General features: G+C 50.0%; 1 protein-coding gene across 3 annotated transcripts in view; it reads right to left on the bottom strand.

The window, feature by feature from the left end:
* Positions 1-14,861, bottom strand: part of CELSR1 (cadherin EGF LAG seven-pass G-type receptor 1) — a 232,138-nt gene extending 217,277 nt beyond the window's left edge. For all 3 annotated transcript variants that reach the window (XM_069764986.1, XM_069764988.1, XM_069764989.1), the window contains exon 1: positions 11,523-14,861. In XM_069764986.1, coding sequence (XP_069621087.1) covers positions 11,523-14,817 — 3,295 coding nt within the window. In that variant the 5' untranslated portion in view covers positions 14,818-14,861. The remainder of the gene's footprint in view (positions 1-11,522) is intronic.
* Between the last annotated feature and the right edge of the window lie 8,049 nt (positions 14,862-22,910).

Below are 22,910 nucleotides of genomic sequence, written 5' to 3'. Positions count from 1 at the left end.
GGAAAAAGCAGTCCGTCGGCAGCAAAAAAACATTACATGTAGCGTTTTTTGCTCCCGGCGGTCCGCCACAACATGGCGCAACCGTCGCACGACGGTTGCGACGTGTGGCAATGCGTCGCAATGCATCGCTAATGTTAATCTATGGGGCAAAAACGCATCCTGCAAAAAATTTTGCAGGATGCGTTTTTTCCCATAAATGACGCATTGCGACGTATTGCAAAAAACGCTAGTGTGAAAGTAGCTGAAGTCAGAAAATGTATGATATATTGGAAGCTGCAAGGCCCTTTGATGAAAATATCTGTGAATAACAACTGTTCTTACCAAGGGCCACTTCTGAAGGAATCAGAGCATGGAAACATAGAGGGGTTGGAATTTAGGCCTAAGCGGTGCAACTCGAAAAGGTCTCAGAAGTGATGGAACGTGGTTATGCAGGATGCAGCTCCGCATGGAGCAATATACACGTGGTCTGCAAGTATCTGGAAACCACAACATCTTGGACACAAAGGAGGGATAGTCCTTGTTCCTATGGACCTGTGGAGTACGGGAGGAGCCCTTTTGAATGCCATGAGTGACAATGGAACAGATAAATAAGTTATCATCCTTGGAAAGTTGCTCATGGAAGCCTTACTGACTATATTGTCACATGGATATTGTGAGTGGTAGATACATATAGAGATATACAAACTATTTCTAGATAAAACACTTGCTTGCAAATGCTGTAAATGCATGAATGGTGTGCCGTCATCAGCCAGATCGGACGTTACCTGGAGACATTTGTACAACCTGGACGTGTAATGAAAAGTTCTTGTATCTACAATACCAACTATTGGTTTCATTGTATGGGCGATACTTACTGCCCGCTGAACATCTCGATAGACCTATAGGTCACCCATATGCTATATTAACAGAGTGTCTCCCTCAGGTCACGATGGCTAGTATCTGACTTATAGCTATAAAGGCAGATACAATCCATGTGGTCATTTGGGTATTTAAAAGGAATCTGTCACCAGATTTTTGCCGACAAGATGAGTACTAATATTTGGCCTTGGTTGATACCAGAGTACAGATTGCACTTGATATAATCCACTGAGTATGTGATTTTTTTATTTAAACCTATTGACTATTTTTGGTTGGAATGCTGACTAATGTCTGGATTATTGTTTTTTTCTGCTTAGTACCTGCACAATCCTGATGGAAAGTATCACACGCAGATTCCCAGAGCTATAGAGTTATTATAAACAGTTACTAACCCATAACCAAGTCATAGTTATATAACATTGCCTGTGGTACTTTAGAAAGAGACAGCGATTGTGGAAATGTTACAGGCAGTCTTCGGGCTTGTTTAGACGAGCGTAGTACGTGTGCTGTCCATGTTACTGACCAGTGATATTCTATAGGGTTGTTCAGAATCAGATGACACATTTTTCACACAGACTGAGTGAAATAAAAAATAATCGTAGCATGCACTAGTTTCTCTTCCTTTTTTCAGATCGAGTCAATGGGTGCACACAAAAAAATCATCTCCCATAAGGATTGTTTATAGGGATGACTATACAGAAGAAAATTGCCTGATTTTCTGGACGCAAAATCAGACGATTTCCACATACTCATCTGAAAGTTTAGGGCCACGTTCACACTATTAGTATTTAGTCAGTATTTTACCTCAGTATGTGTAAGCTAAAACCAGGAGTGGAACAATCAGAGGAAAAGTGTAATAAAAACATGTCACCACTTCTGCATTTATCACCCACTCCTGGTTTTGGCTTACAAATACTGAGGTAAAATACTGACCAAATACTGAACATGTAAACGTGGCCTATGAGAACTTTCCAGTGATTTCCGTGTGAAACCGGCCTTAGGGAGAAATACTACATAAAACTGCAGTGTGTTCTCCCTATGATACCTCCCTTGGCCTCGCTCGTCTGCCATGTGGCCTCCCTGTGAGGAGGCTAGAATTTCAGCATGGCAGCTCCGTCTGCTTTATTTATACAGCCGCACTGAGAAGAAAGGGCCCGATCTGTTGCTTCCGCGAGCCAGCTGCACCATGGAAGCACCCACAGGTGCGGATCACTCTGGGTGTTCTCTCGCCACGCTGCATTTAGCACTAAAAGGAAAACATCCAGATACAACGGAGTTACCAAATCATGGGAAAAATTGCAAAAAAAAATAAGCCGACTGATATTGCAGAAGATGGGATGACACTTCACTGTGACATACATTCTTTCTGACATTCCTAGACTGCAAGAAACTAAAATCTATCTTTCTAACCAGTAAAAGATAAGGCATATTGAATGTAAATAGGTGGGATATTTGTAGGCGTGAGGTGTAAGCTTCGCCCTTCCAAGACTTTCTTTTGGGGCTGTAAGATCATACTATTAATGCCATTCAATACGAAAAAACGTTTCATGGTCCGCATTTAACAATGAAAATAATAACTAATAATTTGGAGTGATATACTGGACAATTACCATCACAACCACTTCCATGCCTTCAAGACTCGTGTACAAAAAACTCCACTATAAATATCACAGCAGCGATTTATAGCTTTCTATATAATCTTATTACATACATTTCAGGGAAAGAAAAAAAAAAATCACATTCCGCAGTAGAAAGTGAGAATTCCCCTCCCCCACCGCCTTTGTGAAATACTGCCTGGCTTTATATTACAACAATAGCAAATGGGGGTGTCCATTATATAGTGGAAAAGTGGCCATGTGACCCGCACACAATGGAGGTGGCCATGAGAATGCAGCCTGGTCGCTCCCCCTAAGATATATGTCATGCCATTCACGCAGTGGAGACCTTGCACACTGAGCCACATGGAAATCTCCCGGCCTATACATGAAGACGTATCCGTATGGCTCTATCCACCCCGGGGCGTTATACATCGGCATCAGAACCAGTATTCACTTTTCCATAAAAAGGGTCAACGCAAAAATATATTAGGCCTCAATCATCAAAACGGTCTATAAGAAAACTTCTTTATTGCCCATAGCAGCCAATTACAGTACAGCTCTCATTTTACCAGAACTGTTTAAAAAATAAAAGTTGAGCTGTGATTTGCTGTTATGGGCAATTAATTCAGATTTTGTTTCATACAGATTTAATAATTAAAGGAGTATACCCACCTTCAAGATCCTATCCCATCATGTAGTAGGTTTAATATTAATAATATTAGCAAATACCTCCAATAAGAAATTTGGTATAACTTTTCAGGTTAACTATGTCGCTTACAACATGTGCAGGGCATTGCAATAGCTTACTTATTCATGGTTACGACCGTTCATATAGTGACAGACAGCTCTTGGTGGTCGTAACCACGGATACCTCAATGCCCTACATGGGGAAAGAGGCAAATCTGAAGAACTATACTAAATTTCTAAATGGGGGTATTTGCTAATATTATTACACCTACTACATATTGGGATAGGATCTTGGAGATGGGAATAACCCTTTAAGACCTAATAGGTTTTCTGTTGACTTTGTATAGAAAAGTGAATTCTGATATCTTTTTTATATCAATTGTATAGTGACATGTATCAGAATCTATATAGAGAAAGGGTCAAAACATATTAGGCCTCAATTATCAAAACTGTCTAAAACAAAATCTCTCCTCGTTGCCTATAACAACCAATCACAGTTCAGCTTTAATTTTTTAAACAGTTCTGGTAACATGAGAGCTGTGCTGTAATTGGCTGTTATGGACAACAAAGAGTTTTTGTATTATACAGATCTGATGATTGAGGCCTAGTATGTTTTTGGCTTGGCTTGCCCTGAACAAGCACTCCTGTGTATGGGAAAGTTGTATAAGACAGCTGTCAGCCGAACAATCCGCAGCATCTTTCAGGTGCCAGCCATCTAAGACCGGTTTCACACGTCAGTGGCTCCGGTACGTGAGGTGACAGTTTCCTCACGTACCGGAGACACTGACTCACGTAGACACATTAAAATAAATGTGTCTCTGCACATGTCAGCGTGTTTTCACGGACCGTGTGTCCGTTTGCAAAACACGGAGACATGTCAGTGTTCGTGGGAGCGCACGGAACACACAGACCCATTAAAGTCAATGGGTCCGTGTAAACACGTACCGCACACGGATGCTGTCCGTGTGCGTTTTTCCTGTCATAGGGTTAAAATTGTAAAAATTGTTGCAATACACGGACACGGACACACGTACAGCACATTTACAGAACACGTACAGCACACAGACAGCACAAGGACCCTAAAAACGTACTCACGGACATCACACGGATGGCCTACGTGAGCACACGGACAACTCCGTTACCGTTTTCTCCGGTACCGGAATTATCTGGACGTGTGAGACTGGCCTAATGTGTACGGGTTCTTTAGACTGAAGTCTCTAAGGACAAAGTAGAACAAGCGTCAGTATGTGGCCCCCATTGACAATCACTAGTTTTGATGCCACCAAGTGACATTGTGATCTTTATGCCACATGACGTATGTTGCAGCCTAAAATAATAATGTGACAAAACCATTGGAAATGTACTGCGGCCATAGATAGGAGACTGTTGTAGTTGGATCCTGCTGATATTGATGAGATTATTAAGCAATTTAATCACCATGGCACTCTTTCTGAACGGGTCACGTTATCACTCAGAAAAAAAGTTTTTACAGATCCCAATGGAGCAGATCAAGGAAAAAGAAACAACCTAAACAGGCAGATTTGCCATTCAGGATATTAGGAAAGCTGCTTATTACACTCCATTAGCTATATTGGCAGTTAGCAAGCCATCATATGGTGCATTCACATGTTGCAGCTGTTATTTTTTTTGTCATTATTTAAAAAAAAAAGTTAACATGGCCACAAAGTGTAAACTGCGAGTTTAATGCTGTGTATTTATGCAGCGTCCAACCTGCAGCGTCCAGATGTTACAGCATTGTGGGTGGGATTTCTAGAAACCCCATGTTCACTATACGTACACCGACGCCTGCGGATCACCCACGGAGACGGACATGCGGCACGTCTATTAAGACTTCAGCATGTCTATTTCTCTTGTGGACACGAGAGTCTCCGCAAGAGAGATTTCACCAATATTGGATGCTGTATATCTTCATGGTTCAGTGATCACATGTGGATTTACCTGCACTCATTATAAGGCAGCGCTTTGGACGCAGAGAACATGAGGTACATCCAAAGCGCTGCTGGTTCCGGATCATGGGACGTGAAGACGTCTGTGGATTTCGGTCCGACCACAGACCACAATGCATGCACTGGCCATGTGACCGCTTCATATATTTGTATGAGGCTGCCACACTCCAGTCAGGAGACCTGCTGCCAATCCGTGCACTAGTTGTCAATTTGCGTGGACATCTACTGGAGCCCGTAGACACAGGTATAACTAGTTAATATTTACACAAGTTATATTTTTAGAAAATGACTAACAACAATAGGATCTATTTTGCAAATATTAGGGTTTACATTTTTGGGGGGTGAAATGGGTACTAAATTTGTTACTTACAGCATTATGGTAAGGCAAGTGTACATTCAGATATGGAAGACCACCCGGGCATTAGCCATGGCAAATCAATATACAGCACAGTAAGCTGCAGATTTGGAGGATTTGTGGTATCCCCTAATACCTCTGTGTTTGTGGTTAGTAAAATCCCACCCACTTGCAAGGTGCTGGAATTGCACCATGTGAACATACACTGACAGATGCTACAAGCGGCATGTCATAACATTTACAGCCTTGTGTGCACAACATCATCTAGGGCTAAAGCATGGCTACAAGTTCAGTGGTTTGTGTTCTTTAAGGACCCCTGTCAGGGATCTTGGGGGCTTTTTGCTGACGCTTGTTTAACTGAAATCTCAGCTAAATCCTACATATACAGAAGAAAAAGGTCTTGTTGCTGTATGGAAGCGAATGCTGCCAAAAGCTAATTTTCCCATGAAAAATATGCTCAATGTGAGAAGGAGAAAAAAATCAGCACGCAGGCATTGCGTTTCGTGATTAGCTTGGCTTCGACTGATACCTCTGTAAAGTGATCCAGAATTTCCTTATCCAATTATACAAAAGCCAAGCTCTACGCGCTGTCCTAACATGTCAGTCCGGGCTCTGGCAGGAATCCTTCAGGAGCTCTGTTTAGTCTGTGTCTGTCCCTTGTCTGTAGATAAGAAGGGAAAGTTTATGGGCAGAAAGGACAGGAGCTGGGATCAGTCCTCTGCACCACAAACATCACTTACAGTACTGGAAGGGGGAACGGAATATGAAACCCACTCATATCAATTACAGACTCAAGGTACCGTCACACTTTAGCGACGCTGCAGCGATACCGACAACGATCCGGATCGCTGCAGCGTCGCTGTTTGGTCGCTGGAGAGCTGTCACACAGACCGCTCTCCAGCGACCAACGATCCCGAGGTCCCCGGTAACCAGGGTAAACATCGGGTAACTAAGCGCAGGGCCATCGTTAAAGTAAAAAAAACAAACGCTACATACTTACCTACCGCTGTCTGTCCCCGGCGCTGGGCTTCTCTGCTCTGGCTGTGAGCACAGCGGCCGGAAAGCACAGCGGTGACGTCACCGCTCTACTTTCCGGCTGCCCGCCGCTCACAGCCAGAGCAGAGAAGCAGAGCGCCGAGGACAGACAGCGGTAGGTAAGTATGTAGCGTTTGTTTTTTTTACTTTAACGATGGTAACCAGGGTAAACATCGGGTTACTAAGCGCGGCCCTGCGCTTAGTAACCCGATGTTTACCCTGGTTACCAGCGAAGACATCGCTGAATCGGCGTCACACACACCGATTCAGCGATGTCAGCGGGACCTCAACGATCAAAAAATGGCCCAGGCCGTTCCGACACGAGCAGCGATATCACAGCAGGGGCCTGATCGCTGGTACGTGTCACACATAGCGAGATCGCTACTGAGATCGCTGTTGCGTCACAAAACTTGTGACTCAGCAGCGATCTCGCTAGCGATCTCGCTATGTGTGACGGGGCTGGAGTCACACGCTCAGTATTTGGTCAGTATTTTACATCAGTATTTCTCAGCCAAAACCAGGAGTGGGTGATAAATGCAGAAGTGGTGCATATGTTTCTATTATACTTTTCCTCTAATTGTTCCACTCCTGGTTTTGGCTTACAAATACTGATGTAAAATACTGACCAAATACTGAATGTGTGACAACAGCCTAAGGTGAGCATACAGGCATAATATATTGTACATATGCATTATTATCCATTGCTTATATAGCTCCATCATATTCCACAGCGCTTTACAGAACATGGTCATCCCTGTCCCCACTGGTGTTCACTATCGACATACTTGGAGGAAGCCGCAGTATTCACACAAACATGGAGATTACATACAAGCTCCTTACAGATTCTGTCCTTGGTGGGATTTCAACCCAGGACCCCAGCACTGCAGAGTAATAACCACTGAGCCACTGCATATACACCATTTCACATTACAGTATATAGGCTGCAAAGTACCCAGTAAGGAGTGCATCCACTATACTTTACAGTCCCACTGAGGAACTATCGGTGCCCACATTCTAATGCAGGATACATACACAAAATGCAGCAGACCAGACGACAGCCGGCGCTCACATCTTCTTAAAAGAATTGCTTTATTGATCCAATAGTATAAAAAGGCACAACAAATGGTTGAACACAACAGCACAAAAAAAGCCTGACAAAGGGCCGTGCAGGTCTGAAACATGTTCCCTGGGAGCGCAGCAGATATTTCTTTTTTGCTTTTTTAATTTGTATGCTGTTGGGTTCAACCGTTTTTTGTGCCTTTTGCTCTTACTGGAGCATTTTTCATGCACCTGGACAGGTGAGCGGATGGCTCCTTTTTCACATTTACATACACAAAATGGTACATGAAGCAAACTTGAGAGTAGATAATCTTTATAATAATAATAATCTTTATTTTTATATAGCGCTAACACATTCCCCAGCGCTTTACAGGTTGCACACATTATCATCGCTGTCCCCGTTGGGGCTCACAATGACATAGTACAGGCGCTTACTGCATTTCTGGATGACATCACAAATAGCCTAGATTTCCTTTGGTCGGACATGCTCATTTGTGACAACTGGCCATTGGTTCAGGAATAATCAGCTCTAGAGTACCCAAGATAAGCCAGTACACATATTGGCATACACAGAAAGTAGCCATCACGTGCTAGAAAATACCACCGCATATGGCTCCTATGTGTCTAATGTAGTCAGTTATTAAACAGGAATTTCCCTAAGAAGAAGCAACTGTAATAAAACATTCTAATATTCCCGGAACCTCAATGTTCTTCGTGTAGCCATACGGGCGGATTACCTACATGTAGATGAATACACATAGCAATGCAAAAAACTACACAGGAACCAATCTTGACACGGCTTATATTACAAAGCTACAGGGAAACGGAATCACTTAATTGCAAGACAAGTGTACCTACAAAACAACAGTAACAAATAAGTGTGATGCCACAAAAATGTCAAATATCAGGTTTTCCTGCCATTTGGAGAGATCTATTTTCATAAACACAGCAGATATTCTATATAGTCAACACGAGCAAGATGTAGTCTAAAGGTATGTGCAAACGTTGCGGACTGGCCTGCGGAATTTCCCGCACAGAATCTGCACCTCTTGGCAGAAAACGCAGGGCAAAATGGTTACGGATTTAATGCGGAATTGATGCCGATTTCTTGCGGATTGTCTTGCATTTTTTGATGTGCGGAATTGCCTTACTCAATGTATTGTCAATGGGTGCAGAAAAGCTGCGTTTCCGCACAAATAATTGACATGCTGTGGAAAATAAACTGCTGCGTTTCTGAGCGGAATTTTCCGCAGCACAGCGTCTTTTGTTTTCCATAGGTTTACATGGTACTGTACACCGCATAGAAAACTGCTGAGGAACCGCAGGGCCAAATCCGCAACGTGTGCATATATATATATATATATATATATATATAGCCCTGCAGTATTATGAATATTATCAGGGGCTATAACAGTAATCACCATGATAACAGTCAGTAAGTGCTCAAACAAAAGAGCTGACAGATCTCCTTTATGCACTTTCTTTACTGACCTTCAGAACTCATTGTAAGGTTCCGTCATTAACATTGTTTAGTAGCTTCTAACCCAAATATACAATAGGAGAACCTCTAAGAAACGCTTCACGACCACAAACCCCCTTCTCTTAGGCTATGTTTACACGTTGCGTTTTTCCTGCATTTTTTTCTGCAGACAAGACCTGCTCTAATGAAGCTGCTTAGAAAAAGCAGGTTTTGCTGCATATTTGCTGCATTTTTATCAGGTACGTTTGTCTCTTGTGCGTGCTGATAAAGTTTAGTGCTCCCCACAAACTCATGATACAACTTCCTTAGGCTTTTGCACCAAAAATGCCACAAAACCCGATATCTGCGTTTTTGTTGCTTTTTTAGCACTTACTCATCGCTTTCTATGGGAGAAAAAACACTGAAATAACACTGAAAGAAGTGACACACTGTAGTCAGGGAAAAAAACAAGTGTGTGCATGAGATTTCGGAACTATGTGCACACGTCAGGATTTCTTGCAGAAATTTCCTGACAAAAAACGGACATTTCTGCCAGAAATCCGCATGCGTTTTTTTTTTTTTTTTTTTGCTTTTTTATGCGTTTTTGATGCTTTTTGCACGTGTTTTTCTTTTCAAATGCATAGAATAGTGGGAAAAATGCAAAAAATCCGCAAAATTAAAGAACATGCTGCTTTTTTTTACTGCGATGCGTTTTTTTTGCGGAAAAAAACGCATCATGTGCACAAAAATTGCAGAATGCATTCTAAGTGATAGGATGCATATGTCTGCGGTTTGTAATGCGTTTTTATCGCAAAAAAAAAAACTGAACGTGTGCACATACCCTCTCATAGCTTTTGCTGACACTGTAAAACGCAACTTAAAATTTGCATTAAAGCAGCAAAAAAAAAAACAACATGCATTTTACAGGAGCTTGGAGGGGAGGATAAAATACTATTTTGCTATATACAGTCTATAATTTGTACTTTATCTCACCTTATTCCATAAACAAGTTAAAGGGGTCATCCCAAAAAACATGTTTCCTATTCGTTGGACACAAACTGAATGTATGATGCTGAGGGTCCGTCCCTAGAAGAGAGGATCATACGTCCCCTGTGTGAGCAGACCGTCAGTAAAGCATACGCAGCCACCAGTCCTACTGGCAGATATTGGGGCAGTATTCACACATGGAGCTCTGGGACTCTCGTTCACAGATCTCAGCTTATCATATATGTAGCCCCTATACCATGACTATGTGTATGACACACCTATATTATGTATTATGCTTTGTTTATATATATTAATTCCGCAGCACTTTATATTCCCTATCAGTATGTCTTTGGAGTGTGGGAAGAAACCGGAGTACCCGGAGGAAACCCACGCAAACACGGGGAGAACATACAAACTCTTTGCAGATGTTGTCCTTGGTGGGATTAGAACCCAGGACTCCAGCGCTGCAAGGCACTGCGCCACCGTGCTGCCCAACATGGGGTTATCCACGTTTAAAGACATTTTCCTTTAACAAAAATCCGTACATTTGGAACTAAAAATCATTTTTGAAATTTGGTTTCATTATAATTTTTTCCATCGTTTGCCTTCTATATCCTCTTACTACAGCTGGCTGCAGAATGGGATAACTGAGAATCCATCAGTGAGCTGTTCTAACAGCAGAGTCATGTATCTGGCTTGTTCTCAGCTGATTTATGACAACCACATCAAAGTTGAATTTGCAGGAAAACAAAGAGCCGGTAAAAGCAAAACGGTGAAAATCTTTACTAAAACCCAATTTGAAAAATGATTTTTAACCCTAAAATATGTGCATTTATGTAAAAAAAAGTCAACAAATGTGAACAACCCCTTTATGCTTGCAGAGTGTTTGCCAACCTTACTAAAGAGGCCAGTTCTTGATACCTGAGACACGGATATGACGCAAATGGTTTTTCACGAGATGTATGTACTGCCTAATGGACATCTCTAGACTGCTATAATAGTGATGAAGGAAGGGCTGGACTAGTAAAGCAAGTGTGATGTATGCTGACTGATCAGACTGAAAACACGCCATACACACTGAGAAGAATCACTGAAGCCACGGTCACCTGTAAAATGAGTCGGTCAATCTAGATCCGGTGATGCCGCATGAGATGAAGCCCAGGCGGCTATTCTACACTACAGCCATGTATTCAGAGCCCGTGTGCATGCACCCAGGCACTGCACCAGTACTCAGTAATATAAAGAAACAAGAATAAAATCAATAATATAACAAAATTTGTGTAATAATAGATATCAAAGGCATTTGTAAAGCATCACACAGATCAAGAAAAACCCGTCACACTGCCTCCAATACGTGCTGCAGATTCTTCCAAGGTTGTAAATCTCCAGCACATGGTCCTACAAGCTGAGCAGCTGCTACACCTGTTACATGTATACGCATTACTGTGTACAGTGATGGATAATCTGCATGCTATCATCATACATATACAGATATAAGACAGTTCTGAATGACTCACCAGTAACAGCAACTCTCATCATGGCTTCCAGGGGTCTATTGTTGTCCAAGTCTCTGCTGAGCTTCAGATCTCCAGTGGATGGATCCAGGATGAGAAGATTTAACTCATTGCCCTGAATGAAGCTGTAGTGTAAGGTATCAGACACGTCGGGGTCATAAGCAGGGATTTTTCCGATTACTCCTGATGGGAAGCTATTGGACTTATTGGTCACATAGTTGTTGAAAATAATTTCAAAGTCCTGTAGGACAGGGTCATTGTCATTCTTGTCCAGCAGCTTGACATGGACAGTAGCCCTGCTCACCAATGGTGCCGAGGTGGCCTGAACCACAATCACATACTCCGTCTTCACCTCATAGTCCAGGTCCACTAGAGCGGTCAGGTCCCCATTGAAGAGATCCAGCTGGAAGACCTCGGGGTTGTTACCTTCAACTATTTGGTACATGATCTGGGCATTGGTTCCTTCATCGGGGTCTGTAGCAGTTATCCTGGCCACAACAGAGCCCACCGGACTATTCTCCTCCACAAATATATCCAGCTCATCTTTCTCAAACACTGGAGGGTTGTCATTGATATCTAAAACTGCAACCTGGATGTCCACAGGGACTTTCAAAGGTGGGTTCCCTCTGTCTACTGCAAACGCCTTCAGGTTATACACAGGTACATTTTCCCTATCTAAGCGACGATTTGTCCTAATAATACCAGAGGTGTACTCAATGTAAAAGTCACCATCTCCATCATCGCCTCCCTGAAATGTGTAGGTGACCCTCCCATTCATCCCAAAGTCCCTATCTGTGGCAGATATCTGAAGCACACTGGTGGAAACTGGTACATCCTCAAACACAGCACCCTGATACCTGTCCCTTACAAACTGAGGACTATTGTCATTGGCATCTAGAATTTGGATCTCTACGTAGGTGGTGTCAGACTTCTGTGGAATGCCATTGTCCTTGGCGGTCACAGCCAGGGTATAAGATGCCTGATCCTCATAGTCTAGTTCTATCAGTGAGGTGATGGTCCCAGTATCAGGGTCTATCCTAAACTGAGGAATGTTATCCTCCATGATGTACGTTATCCTGGCATTCTCCCCTGTGTCTTCATCAGTTGCACTTATTGTAACTATGGAAGTGCCTATAGGTTTGTCTTCACTCACACTTACTGTATAATGTGAGCTCTGAAAGACTGGCCTATGGGTATTGGCATCGGTGACGTTGATGAAGACCAGTACAGTGTCAAAGCGTGTGCCATCAGAAGCTGTGACGGTGAGAACATACTGCCTCTCCTGCTTGTAATCCAAGGGTAGAGCTAAGGTGATGAGTCCACCCCCACTCTGGCTAGTGATGGCGAATCGGTTCCTGGTGTTGCCACTTGTGATCTGATATGTGACCACACTATTCACATCCCTGTCCACGGCTGTCATGGTGAGGACACTGCTACCCACAGCAGCGTCTTCATTGAGCCTCAGTTGGTAGACCTTCTCCGTGAAGGTGGGGTTGTTGTCATTGACATCCAGCACCGTTATAGTCACACTGGCCGATGAACTCATAACTGGCTCTCCATTATCTCTTGCCTCTACTCCAAAAGTATAGGACTCCACAGACTCCCGATCCAGCTCCACAGACACGGTAATCCAGCCGGTATTGTTATTGATAACAAAGGGGAAGTTAGGTGGTGTATCCGTCAAACTATATTGTATCCGAGCATTGTCTCCAGAATCGGCGTCATTGGCTTGGATGTGAACTACAGAGTAGCCTATGGGGACATTCTCCAGGACTGTGGCCTGGACTGGGGTGCTCACAAAGATGGGGGCATTGTCATTGACATCCACCACCTGCACTGATACCATGCCCGTCGTGTTGATTAATGGAGGTCGGCCACCATCTTGGGCTTTGATCCTTAGGGAGTATTCCCTGACAGCCTCATAATCCAGCGGGTAAATAACATCAATGTCCCCAGTGAATGAATGGATGTAGAACTGGCCTTTGATGTTGCCACTCACGATGCTGTAGTAGACCATGGCATTGTTGCCCTTGTCCTTGTCCGTGGCCTGGACCTGCAGGATTTTGGTGTTGGGGCTGACATTCTCGGGGACTTGTACCACATAGCGCTTCTCCGTGAACTGAGGGTAATTGTCATTCTCGTCCTCTATGTTGATGTACACTGTGGCCGTGGCACTTTTCGGGCCGGGGTCCTTCCCCTGGTCATTGGCCTCCACGATGAGCTGGTAGTCAGCCACAGTCTCCCTGTCCACTTGCCCCCTAGTCCTGACCACTCCAGACCGCGGGTCTATCTCGAACACGGCATTCACTCCATCGGCGTTGACCAGTCTGTAGAGCATGTTGGCATTAGAGGGGGCGTCCCCGTCGGTGGCCCTTATGGTCATCACTTCGTAGCCCACTTCCAGGTTTTCCCTAATGTTCTCCTTATATACGGACTGTTCGAAGGCGGGGACGTGGTCATTCGTGTCGCTCACTGTCACTGTCAGGTAGGTGACTGACGACTTCCTCGGCGACCCAAAGTCGGTGGCAGTCACCTTCAGCACATGCGTGTTCTTGGTCTCCCGGTCCAGGACCTGGGTGGTACTCACCGTGCCCGTCTCGGCATCTATGTGGAAATAGTCGGCAGACCTGCTGTCAAACAGAGCCTCCATGTAGTACTCCACACGGCCCGCATCGCCCGCGTCCTGGTCGAGGGCCCGCAGGGAGGTGACCCGGGTGCCCGCAGGCTCGTTCTCGGGCACGGACGCCTGGTAGGTACTCAGCTGGAACTGCGGGCTGTTGTTAGGGCTCCGCTTCAGCCTGGGGTGGCCCCCGGAGCGGAGCCGCACCAGCAGAGCCCGGCGGGAGGCGGCATCCTGGCACACCGCAGAGTCCGCACACTGCCGTCCTCGCCACCTGCACTCCGACACCCCCAGCGATGCCCGCAGCAGCTCCTCAGTCCGGGCCACCAGCTCCGGGGAGCACAGGGACGTGCCCGCCTCGTACTCCACGTCCACAGTCCGGTGCTGAAGGTGGCAGCGCTGCCCGTGAGCCCGCACGTCCAGCCTGATGTGCAGAGCGGTGCGCCGGCTCCTGGAGCGCAGATCCACAGACAGCGGCCACAGCGGCTCACACCGGGCTCCGCTCCGCAGCCTCAGCCGCCCCTGCTCCGTCTCCACCGCGCCGCTCATCACCCCCCGCAGCCGGTACGTCCAGTCCGAGCCCAGGGACACATTCACCGCTGCCCCGGGATAAAGGTGAACCTCCAGCCCGTCCGCCGGCTGCAGCAGCCCGAGCACACACAAGCACAGCGCCCACATCTCCAGTCAGCGCGGGCTGCGGGGCGGCATGCCGGGCACTCCGCAACTTCACCCACAGGTCCCACGGTAACTTTACGAGTGAGTCCAAAATGGCTCCCACCCCCTCACAGGCTGCGCCGCTCCTCTCCTCCTCCCCCTCCGCATCTCATTACCATAAACCTGCTCTATCTCCATCAATCCGCCCTGCCGGGAGCTTCCCACCGCAGCCACGGGCACCGAGAGGAGGGGCGCACAGTGTGGGGTCACCGAGCCCTGCCTGCCCGGCACCTGCTGTACCAGCCTATGTACCAGTATATATACCAGACAGTGTGGGGTCACCGTGCCCTGCCTGCCCGGCACCTGTACCAGCCTATGTACCAGTATATATACCAGACAGTGTGGGGTCACCGTGCCCTGCCTGCCCGGCACCTGTACCAGCCTATATACCAGTATATATACCAGACAGTGTGGGGTCACCGAGCCCTGCCTGCCCGGCACCTGTACCAGCCTATATACCAGTATATATACCAGACAGTGTGGGGTCACCGTGCCCTGCCTGCCCGGCACCTGTACCAGCCTATGTACCAGTATATATACCAGACAGTGTGGGGTCACCGTGCCCTGCCTGCCCGGCACCTGTACCAGCCTATGTACCAGTATATATACCAGACAGTGTGGGGTCACCGTGCCCTGCCTGCCCGGCACCTGTACCAGCCTATGTACCAGTATATATACCAGACAGTGTGGGGTCACCGAGCCCTGCCTGCCCGGCACCTGTACCAGCCTATATACCAGTATATATACCAGACAGTGTGGGGTCACCGAGCCCTGCCTGCCCGGCACCTGTACCAGCCTATGTACCAGTATATATACCAGACAGTGTGGGGTCACCGAGCCCTGCCTGCCCGGCACCTGTACCAGCCTATATACCAGTATATATACCAGACAGTGTGGGGTCACCGAGCCCTGCCTGCCCGGCACCTGCTGTACCAGCCTATGTACCAGTATATATACCAGACAGTGTGGGGTCACCGAGCCCTGCCTGAGTGCCCGGCACCTGTACCAGCCTATGTACCAGTATATATACCAGACAGTGTGGGGTCACCGAGCCCTGCCTGCCCGGCACCTGTACCAGCCTATATACCAGTATATATACCAGACAGTGTGGGGTCACCGAGCCCTGCCTGCCCGGCACCTGTACCAGCCTATATACCAGTATATATACCAGACAGTGTGGGGTCACCGAGCCCTGCCTGCCCGGCACCTGCTGTACCAGCCTATGTACCAGTATATATACCAGACAGTGTGGGGTCACCGAGCCCTGCCTGAGTGCCCGGCACCTGTACCAGCCTATGTACCAGTATATATACCAGACAGTGTGGGGTCACCGTGCCCTGCCTGCCCGGCACCTGTACCAGCCTATGTACCAGTATATATACCAGACAGTGTGGGGTCACCGTGCCCTGCCTGCCCGGCACCTGCTGTACCAGCCTATGTACCAGTATATATACCAGACAGTGTGGGGTCACCGTGCGCTGCCTGCCCGGCACCTGTACCAGCCTATGTACCAGTATATATACCAGACAGTGTGGGGTCACCGTGCCCTGCCTGCCCGGCACCTGTACCAGCCTATGTACCAGACAGTGTGGGGTCACCGTGCCCTGCCTGCCCGGCACCTGTACCAGCCTATGTACCAGTATATATACCAGACAGTGTGGGGTCACCGTGCCCTGCCTGCCCGGCACCTGTACCAGCCTATGTACCAGTATATATACCAGACAGTGTGGGGTCACCGTGCCCTGCCTGCCCGGCACCTGCTGTACCAGCCTATGTACCAGTATATATACCAGACAGTGTGGGGTCACCGTGCCCTGCCTGCCCGGCACCTGCTGTACCAGCCTATGTACCAGTATATATACCAGACAGTGTGGGGTCACCGTGCCCTGCCTGCCCGGCACCTGTACCAGCCTATGTACCAGCCTATGTACCAGACAGTGTGGGGTCACCGAGCCCTGCCTGCCCGGCACCTGTACCAGCCTATGTACCAGTATATATACCAGACAGTGTGGGGTCACCGTGCCCTGCCTGCCCGGCACCTGTACCAGCCTATGTACCAGTATATATACCAGACAGTGTGGGGTCACCGTGCCCTGCCTGCCCGGCACCTGTACCAGCCTATGTACCAGTATATATACCAGACAGTGTGGGGTCACCGTGCCCTGCCTGCCCGGCACCTGTACCAGCCTATGTACCAGTATATATACCAGACAGTGTGGGGTCACCGTGCCCTGCCTGCCCGGCACCTGTACCAGCCTATGTACCAGTATATATACCAGACAGTGTGGGGTCACCGTGCCCTGCCTGCCCGGCACCTGTACCAGCCTATGTACCAGTATATATACCAGACAGTGTGGGGTCACCGTGCCCTGCCTGCCCGGCACCTGTACCAGCCTATGTACCAGTATATATACCAGACAGTGTGGGGTCACCGAGCCCTGCCTGCCCGGCACCTGTACCAGCCTATATACCAGTATATATACCAGACAGTGTGGGGTCACCGAGCCCTGCCTGCCCGGCACCTGTACCAGCCTATGTACCAGTATATATACCAGACAGTGTGGGGTCACCGAGCCCTGCCTGCCCGGCACCTGTACCAGCCTATATACCAGTATATATACCAGACAGTGTGGGGTCACCGAGCCCTGCCTGCCCGGCACCTGCTGTACCAGCCTATGTACCAGTATATATACCAGACAGTGTGGGGTCACCGAGCCCTGCCTGAGTGCCCGGCACCTGTACCAGCCTATGTACCAGTATATATACCAGACAGTGTGGGGTCACCGAGCCCTGCCTGCCCGGCACCTGTACCAGCCTATATACCAGTATATATACCAGACAGTGTGGGGTCACCGAGCCCTGCCTGCCCGGCACCTGTACCAGCCTATATACCAGTATATATACCAGACAGTGTGGGGTCACCGAGCCCTGCCTGCCCGGCACCTGCTGTACCAGCCTATGTACCAGTATATATACCAGACAGTGTGGGGTCACCGAGCCCTGCCTGAGTGCCCGGCACCTGTACCAGCCTATGTACCAGTATATATACCAGACAGTGTGGGGTCACCGTGCCCTGCCTGCCCGGCACCTGTACCAGCCTATGTACCAGTATATATACCAGACAGTGTGGGGTCACCGTGCCCTGCCTGCCCGGCACCTGCTGTACCAGCCTATGTACCAGTATATATACCAGACAGTGTGGGGTCACCGTGCGCTGCCTGCCCGGCACCTGTACCAGCCTATGTACCAGTATATATACCAGACAGTGTGGGGTCACCGTGCCCTGCCTGCCCGGCACCTGTACCAGCCTATGTACCAGACAGTGTGGGGTCACCGTGCCCTGCCTGCCCGGCACCTGTACCAGCCTATGTACCAGTATATATACCAGACAGTGTGGGGTCACCGTGCCCTGCCTGCCCGGCACCTGTACCAGCCTATGTACCAGTATATATACCAGACAGTGTGGGGTCACCGTGCCCTGCCTGCCCGGCACCTGCTGTACCAGCCTATGTACCAGTATATATACCAGACAGTGTGGGGTCACCGTGCCCTGCCTGCCCGGCACCTGCTGTACCAGCCTATGTACCAGTATATATACCAGACAGTGTGGGGTCACCGTGCCCTGCCTGCCCGGCACCTGTACCAGCCTATGTACCAGCCTATGTACCAGACAGTGTGGGGTCACCGAGCCCTGCCTGCCCGGCACCTGTACCAGCCTATGTACCAGTATATATACCAGACAGTGTGGGGTCACCGTGCCCTGCCTGCCCGGCACCTGTACCAGCCTATGTACCAGTATATATACCAGACAGTGTGGGGTCACCGTGCCCTGCCTGCCCGGCACCTGTACCAGCCTATGTACCAGCCTATGTACCAGACAGTGTGGGGTCACCGAGCCCTGCCTGCCCGGCACCTGTACCAGCCTATGTACCAGCCTATGTACCAGACAGTGTGGGGTCACCGTGCCCTGCCTGCCCGGCACCTGTACCAGCCTATGTACCAGTGTATACACCATCACATATACCAGACAGTGTGGGGTCACCGTGCCCTGCCTGCCCGGCACCTGTACCAGCCTATGTACCAGCCTATGTACCAGACAGTGTGGGGTCACCGTGCCCTGCCTGCCCGGCACCTGTACCAGCCTATGTACCAGCCTATGTACCAGACAGTGTGGGGTCACCATGCCCTGCCTGCCCGGCACCTGTACCAGCCTATGTACCAGCCTATGTACCAGACAGTGTGGGGTCACCGTGCCCTGCCTGCCCGGCACCTGTACCAGCCTATGTACCAGCCTATGTACCAGACAGTGTGGGGTCACCGTGCCCTGCCTGCCCGGCACCTGTACCAGCCTATGTACCAGACAGTGTGGGGTCACCGTGCCCTGCCTGCCCGGCACCTGTACCAGCCTATGTACCAGCCTATGTACCAGACAGTGTGGGGTCACCGTGCCCTGCCTGCCCGGCACCTGTACCAGCCTATGTACCAGTGTATACACCATCACATATACCAGACAGTGTGGGGTCACCGTGCCCTGCCTGCCCGGCACCTGTACCAGCCTATGTACCAGCCTATGTACCAGACAGTGTGGGGTCACCGAGCCCTGCCTGCCCGGCACCTGTACCAGCCTATGTACCAGACAGTGTGGGGTCACCGTGCCCTGCCTGCCCGGCACCTGTACCAGCCTATGTACCAGCCTATGTACCAGACAGTGTGGGGTCACCGTGCCCTGCCTGCCCGGCACCTGTACCAGCCTATGTACCAGTGTATACACCATCACATATACCAGACAGTGTGGGGTCACCGTGCCCTGCCTGCCCGGCACCTGTACCAGCCTATGTACCAGTGTATACACCATCACATATACCAGACAGTGTGGGGTCACCGTGCCCTGCCTGCCCGGCACCTGTACCAGCCTATGTACCAGCCTATGTACCAGACAGTGTGGGGTCACCGTGCCCTGCCTGCCCGGCACCTGTACCAGCCTATGTACCAGTGTATACACCATCACATATACCAGACAGTGTGGGGTCACCGTGCCCTGCCTGCCCGGCACCTGTACCAGCCTATGTACCAGACAGTGTGGGGTCACCGTGCCCTGCCTGCCCGGCACCTGTACCGGCCTATGTACCAGCCTATGTACCAGACAGTGTGGGGTCACCGTGCCCTGCCTGCCCGGCACCTGTACCAGCCTATGTACCAGACAGTGTGGGGTCACCGTGCCCTGCCTGCCCGGCACCTGTACCGGCCTATGTACCAGCCTATGTACCAGACAGTGTGGGGTCACCGTGCCCTGCCTGCCCGGCACCTGTACCAGCCTATGTACCAGCCTATGTACCAGACAGTGTGGGGTCACCGAGCCCTGCCTGCCCGGCACCTGTACCAGCCTATATACCAGTATATATACCAGACAGTGTGGGGTCACCGTGCCCTGCCTGCCCGGCACCTGTACCAGCCTATGTACCAGCCTATGTACCAGACAGTGTGGGGTCACCGAGCCCTGCCTGCCCGGCACCTGTACCAGCCTATGTACCAGCCTATGTACCAGACAGTGTGGGGTCACCGAGCCCTGCCTGCCCGGCACCTGTACCAGCCTATGTACCAGCCTATGTACCAGACAGTGTGGGGTCACCGTGCCCTGCCTGCCCGGCACCTGTACCAGCCTATGTACCAGCCTATGTACCAGACAGTGTGGGGTCACCGTGCCCTGCCTGCCCGGCACCTGTACCAGCCTATGTACCAGTGTATACACCATCACATATACCAGACAGTGTGGGGTCACCGTGCCCTGCCTGCCCGGCACCTGTACCAGCCTATGTACCAGTGTATACACCATCACATATACCAGACAGTGTGGGGTCACCGTGCCCTGCCTGCCCGGCACCTGTACCAGCCTATGTACCAGCCTATGTACCAGACAGTGTGGGGTCACCGTGCCCTGCCTGCCCGGCACCTGTACCAGCCTATGTACCAGTGTATACACCATCACATATACCAGACAGTGTGGGGTCACCGTGCCCTGCCTGCCCGGCACCTGTACCAGCCTATGTACCAGACAGTGTGGGGTCACCGTGCCCTGCCTGCCCGGCACCTGTACCAGCCTATGTACCAGTATATATACCAGACAGTGTGGGGTCACCGAGCCCTGCCTGCCCGGCACCTGTACCAGCCTATATACCAGTATATATACCAGACAGTGTGGGGTCACCGAGCCCTGCCTGCCCGGCACCTGCTGTACCAGCCTATGTACCAGTATATATACCAGACAGTGTGGGGTCACCGAGCCCTGCCTGAGTGCCCGGCACCTGTACCAGCCTATGTACCAGTATATATACCAGACAGTGTGGGGTCACCGTGCCCTGCCTGCCCGGCACCTGTACCAGCCTATGTACCAGTATATATACCAGACAGTGTGGGGTCACCGTGCCCTGCCTGCCCGGCACCTGCTGTACCAGCCTATGTACCAGTATATATACCAGACAGTGTGGGGTCACCGTGCGCTGCCTGCCCGGCACCTGTACCAGCCTATGTACCAGTATATATACCAGACAGTGTGGGGTCACCGTGCCCTGCCTGCCCGGCACCTGTACCAGCCTATGTACCAGACAGTGTGGGGTCACCGTGCCCTGCCTGCCCGGCACCTGTACCAGCCTATGTACCAGTATATATACCAGACAGTGTGGGGTCACCGTGCCCTGCCTGCCCGGCACCTGTACCAGCCTATGTACCAGTATATATACCAGACAGTGTGGGGTCACCGTGCCCTGCCTGCCCGGCACCTGCTGTACCAGCCTATGTACCAGTATATATACCAGACAGTGTGGGGTCACCGTGCCCTGCCTGCCCGGCACCTGCTGTACCAGCCTATGTACCAGTATATATACCAGACAGTGTGGGGTCACCGTGCCCTGCCTGCCCGGCACCTGTACCAGCCTATGTACCAGCCTATGTACCAGACAGTGTGGGGTCACCGAGCCCTGCCTGCCCGGCACCTGTACCAGCCTATGTACCAGTATATATACCAGACAGTGTGGGGTCACCGTGCCCTGCCTGCCCGGCACCTGTACCAGCCTATGTACCAGTATATATACCAGACAGTGTGGGGTCACCGTGCCCTGCCTGCCCGGCACCTGTACCAGCCTATGTACCAGCCTATGTACCAGACAGTGTGGGGTCACCGAGCCCTGCCTGCCCGGCACCTGTACCAGCCTATGTACCAGCCTATGTACCAGACAGTGTGGGGTCACCGTGCCCTGCCTGCCCGGCACCTGTACCAGCCTATGTACCAGTGTATACACCATCACATATACCAGACAGTGTGGGGTCACCGTGCCCTGCCTGCCCGGCACCTGTACCAGCCTATGTACCAGCCTATGTACCAGACAGTGTGGGGTCACCGTGCCCTGCCTGCCCGGCACCTGTACCAGCCTATGTACCAGCCTATGTACCAGACAGTGTGGGGTCACCATGCCCTGCCTGCCCGGCACCTGTACCAGCCTATGTACCAGCCTATGTACCAGACAGTGTGGGGTCACCGTGCCCTGCCTGCCCGGCACCTGTACCAGCCTATGTACCAGCCTATGTACCAGACAGTGTGGGGTCACCGTGCCCTGCCTGCCCGGCACCTGTACCAGCCTATGTACCAGACAGTGTGGGGTCACCGTGCCCTGCCTGCCCGGCACCTGTACCAGCCTATGTACCAGCCTATGTACCAGACAGTGTGGGGTCACCGTGCCCTGCCTGCCCGGCACCTGTACCAGCCTATGTACCAGTGTATACACCATCACATATACCAGACAGTGTGGGGTCACCGTGCCCTGCCTGCCCGGCACCTGTACCAGCCTATGTACCAGCCTATGTACCAGACAGTGTGGGGTCACCGAGCCCTGCCTGCCCGGCACCTGTACCAGCCTATGTACCAGACAGTGTGGGGTCACCGTGCCCTGCCTGCCCGGCACCTGTACCAGCCTATGTACCAGCCTATGTACCAGACAGTGTGGGGTCACCGTGCCCTGCCTGCCCGGCACCTGTACCAGCCTATGTACCAGTGTATACACCAT

Source organism: Ranitomeya imitator, chromosome 4 (genome assembly GCF_032444005.1).
Source record: "Ranitomeya imitator isolate aRanImi1 chromosome 4, aRanImi1.pri, whole genome shotgun sequence".
NCBI lineage: Eukaryota > Metazoa > Chordata > Amphibia > Anura > Dendrobatidae > Ranitomeya > Ranitomeya imitator.
This window is presented reverse-complemented; position numbering and strand designations above follow the sequence as displayed.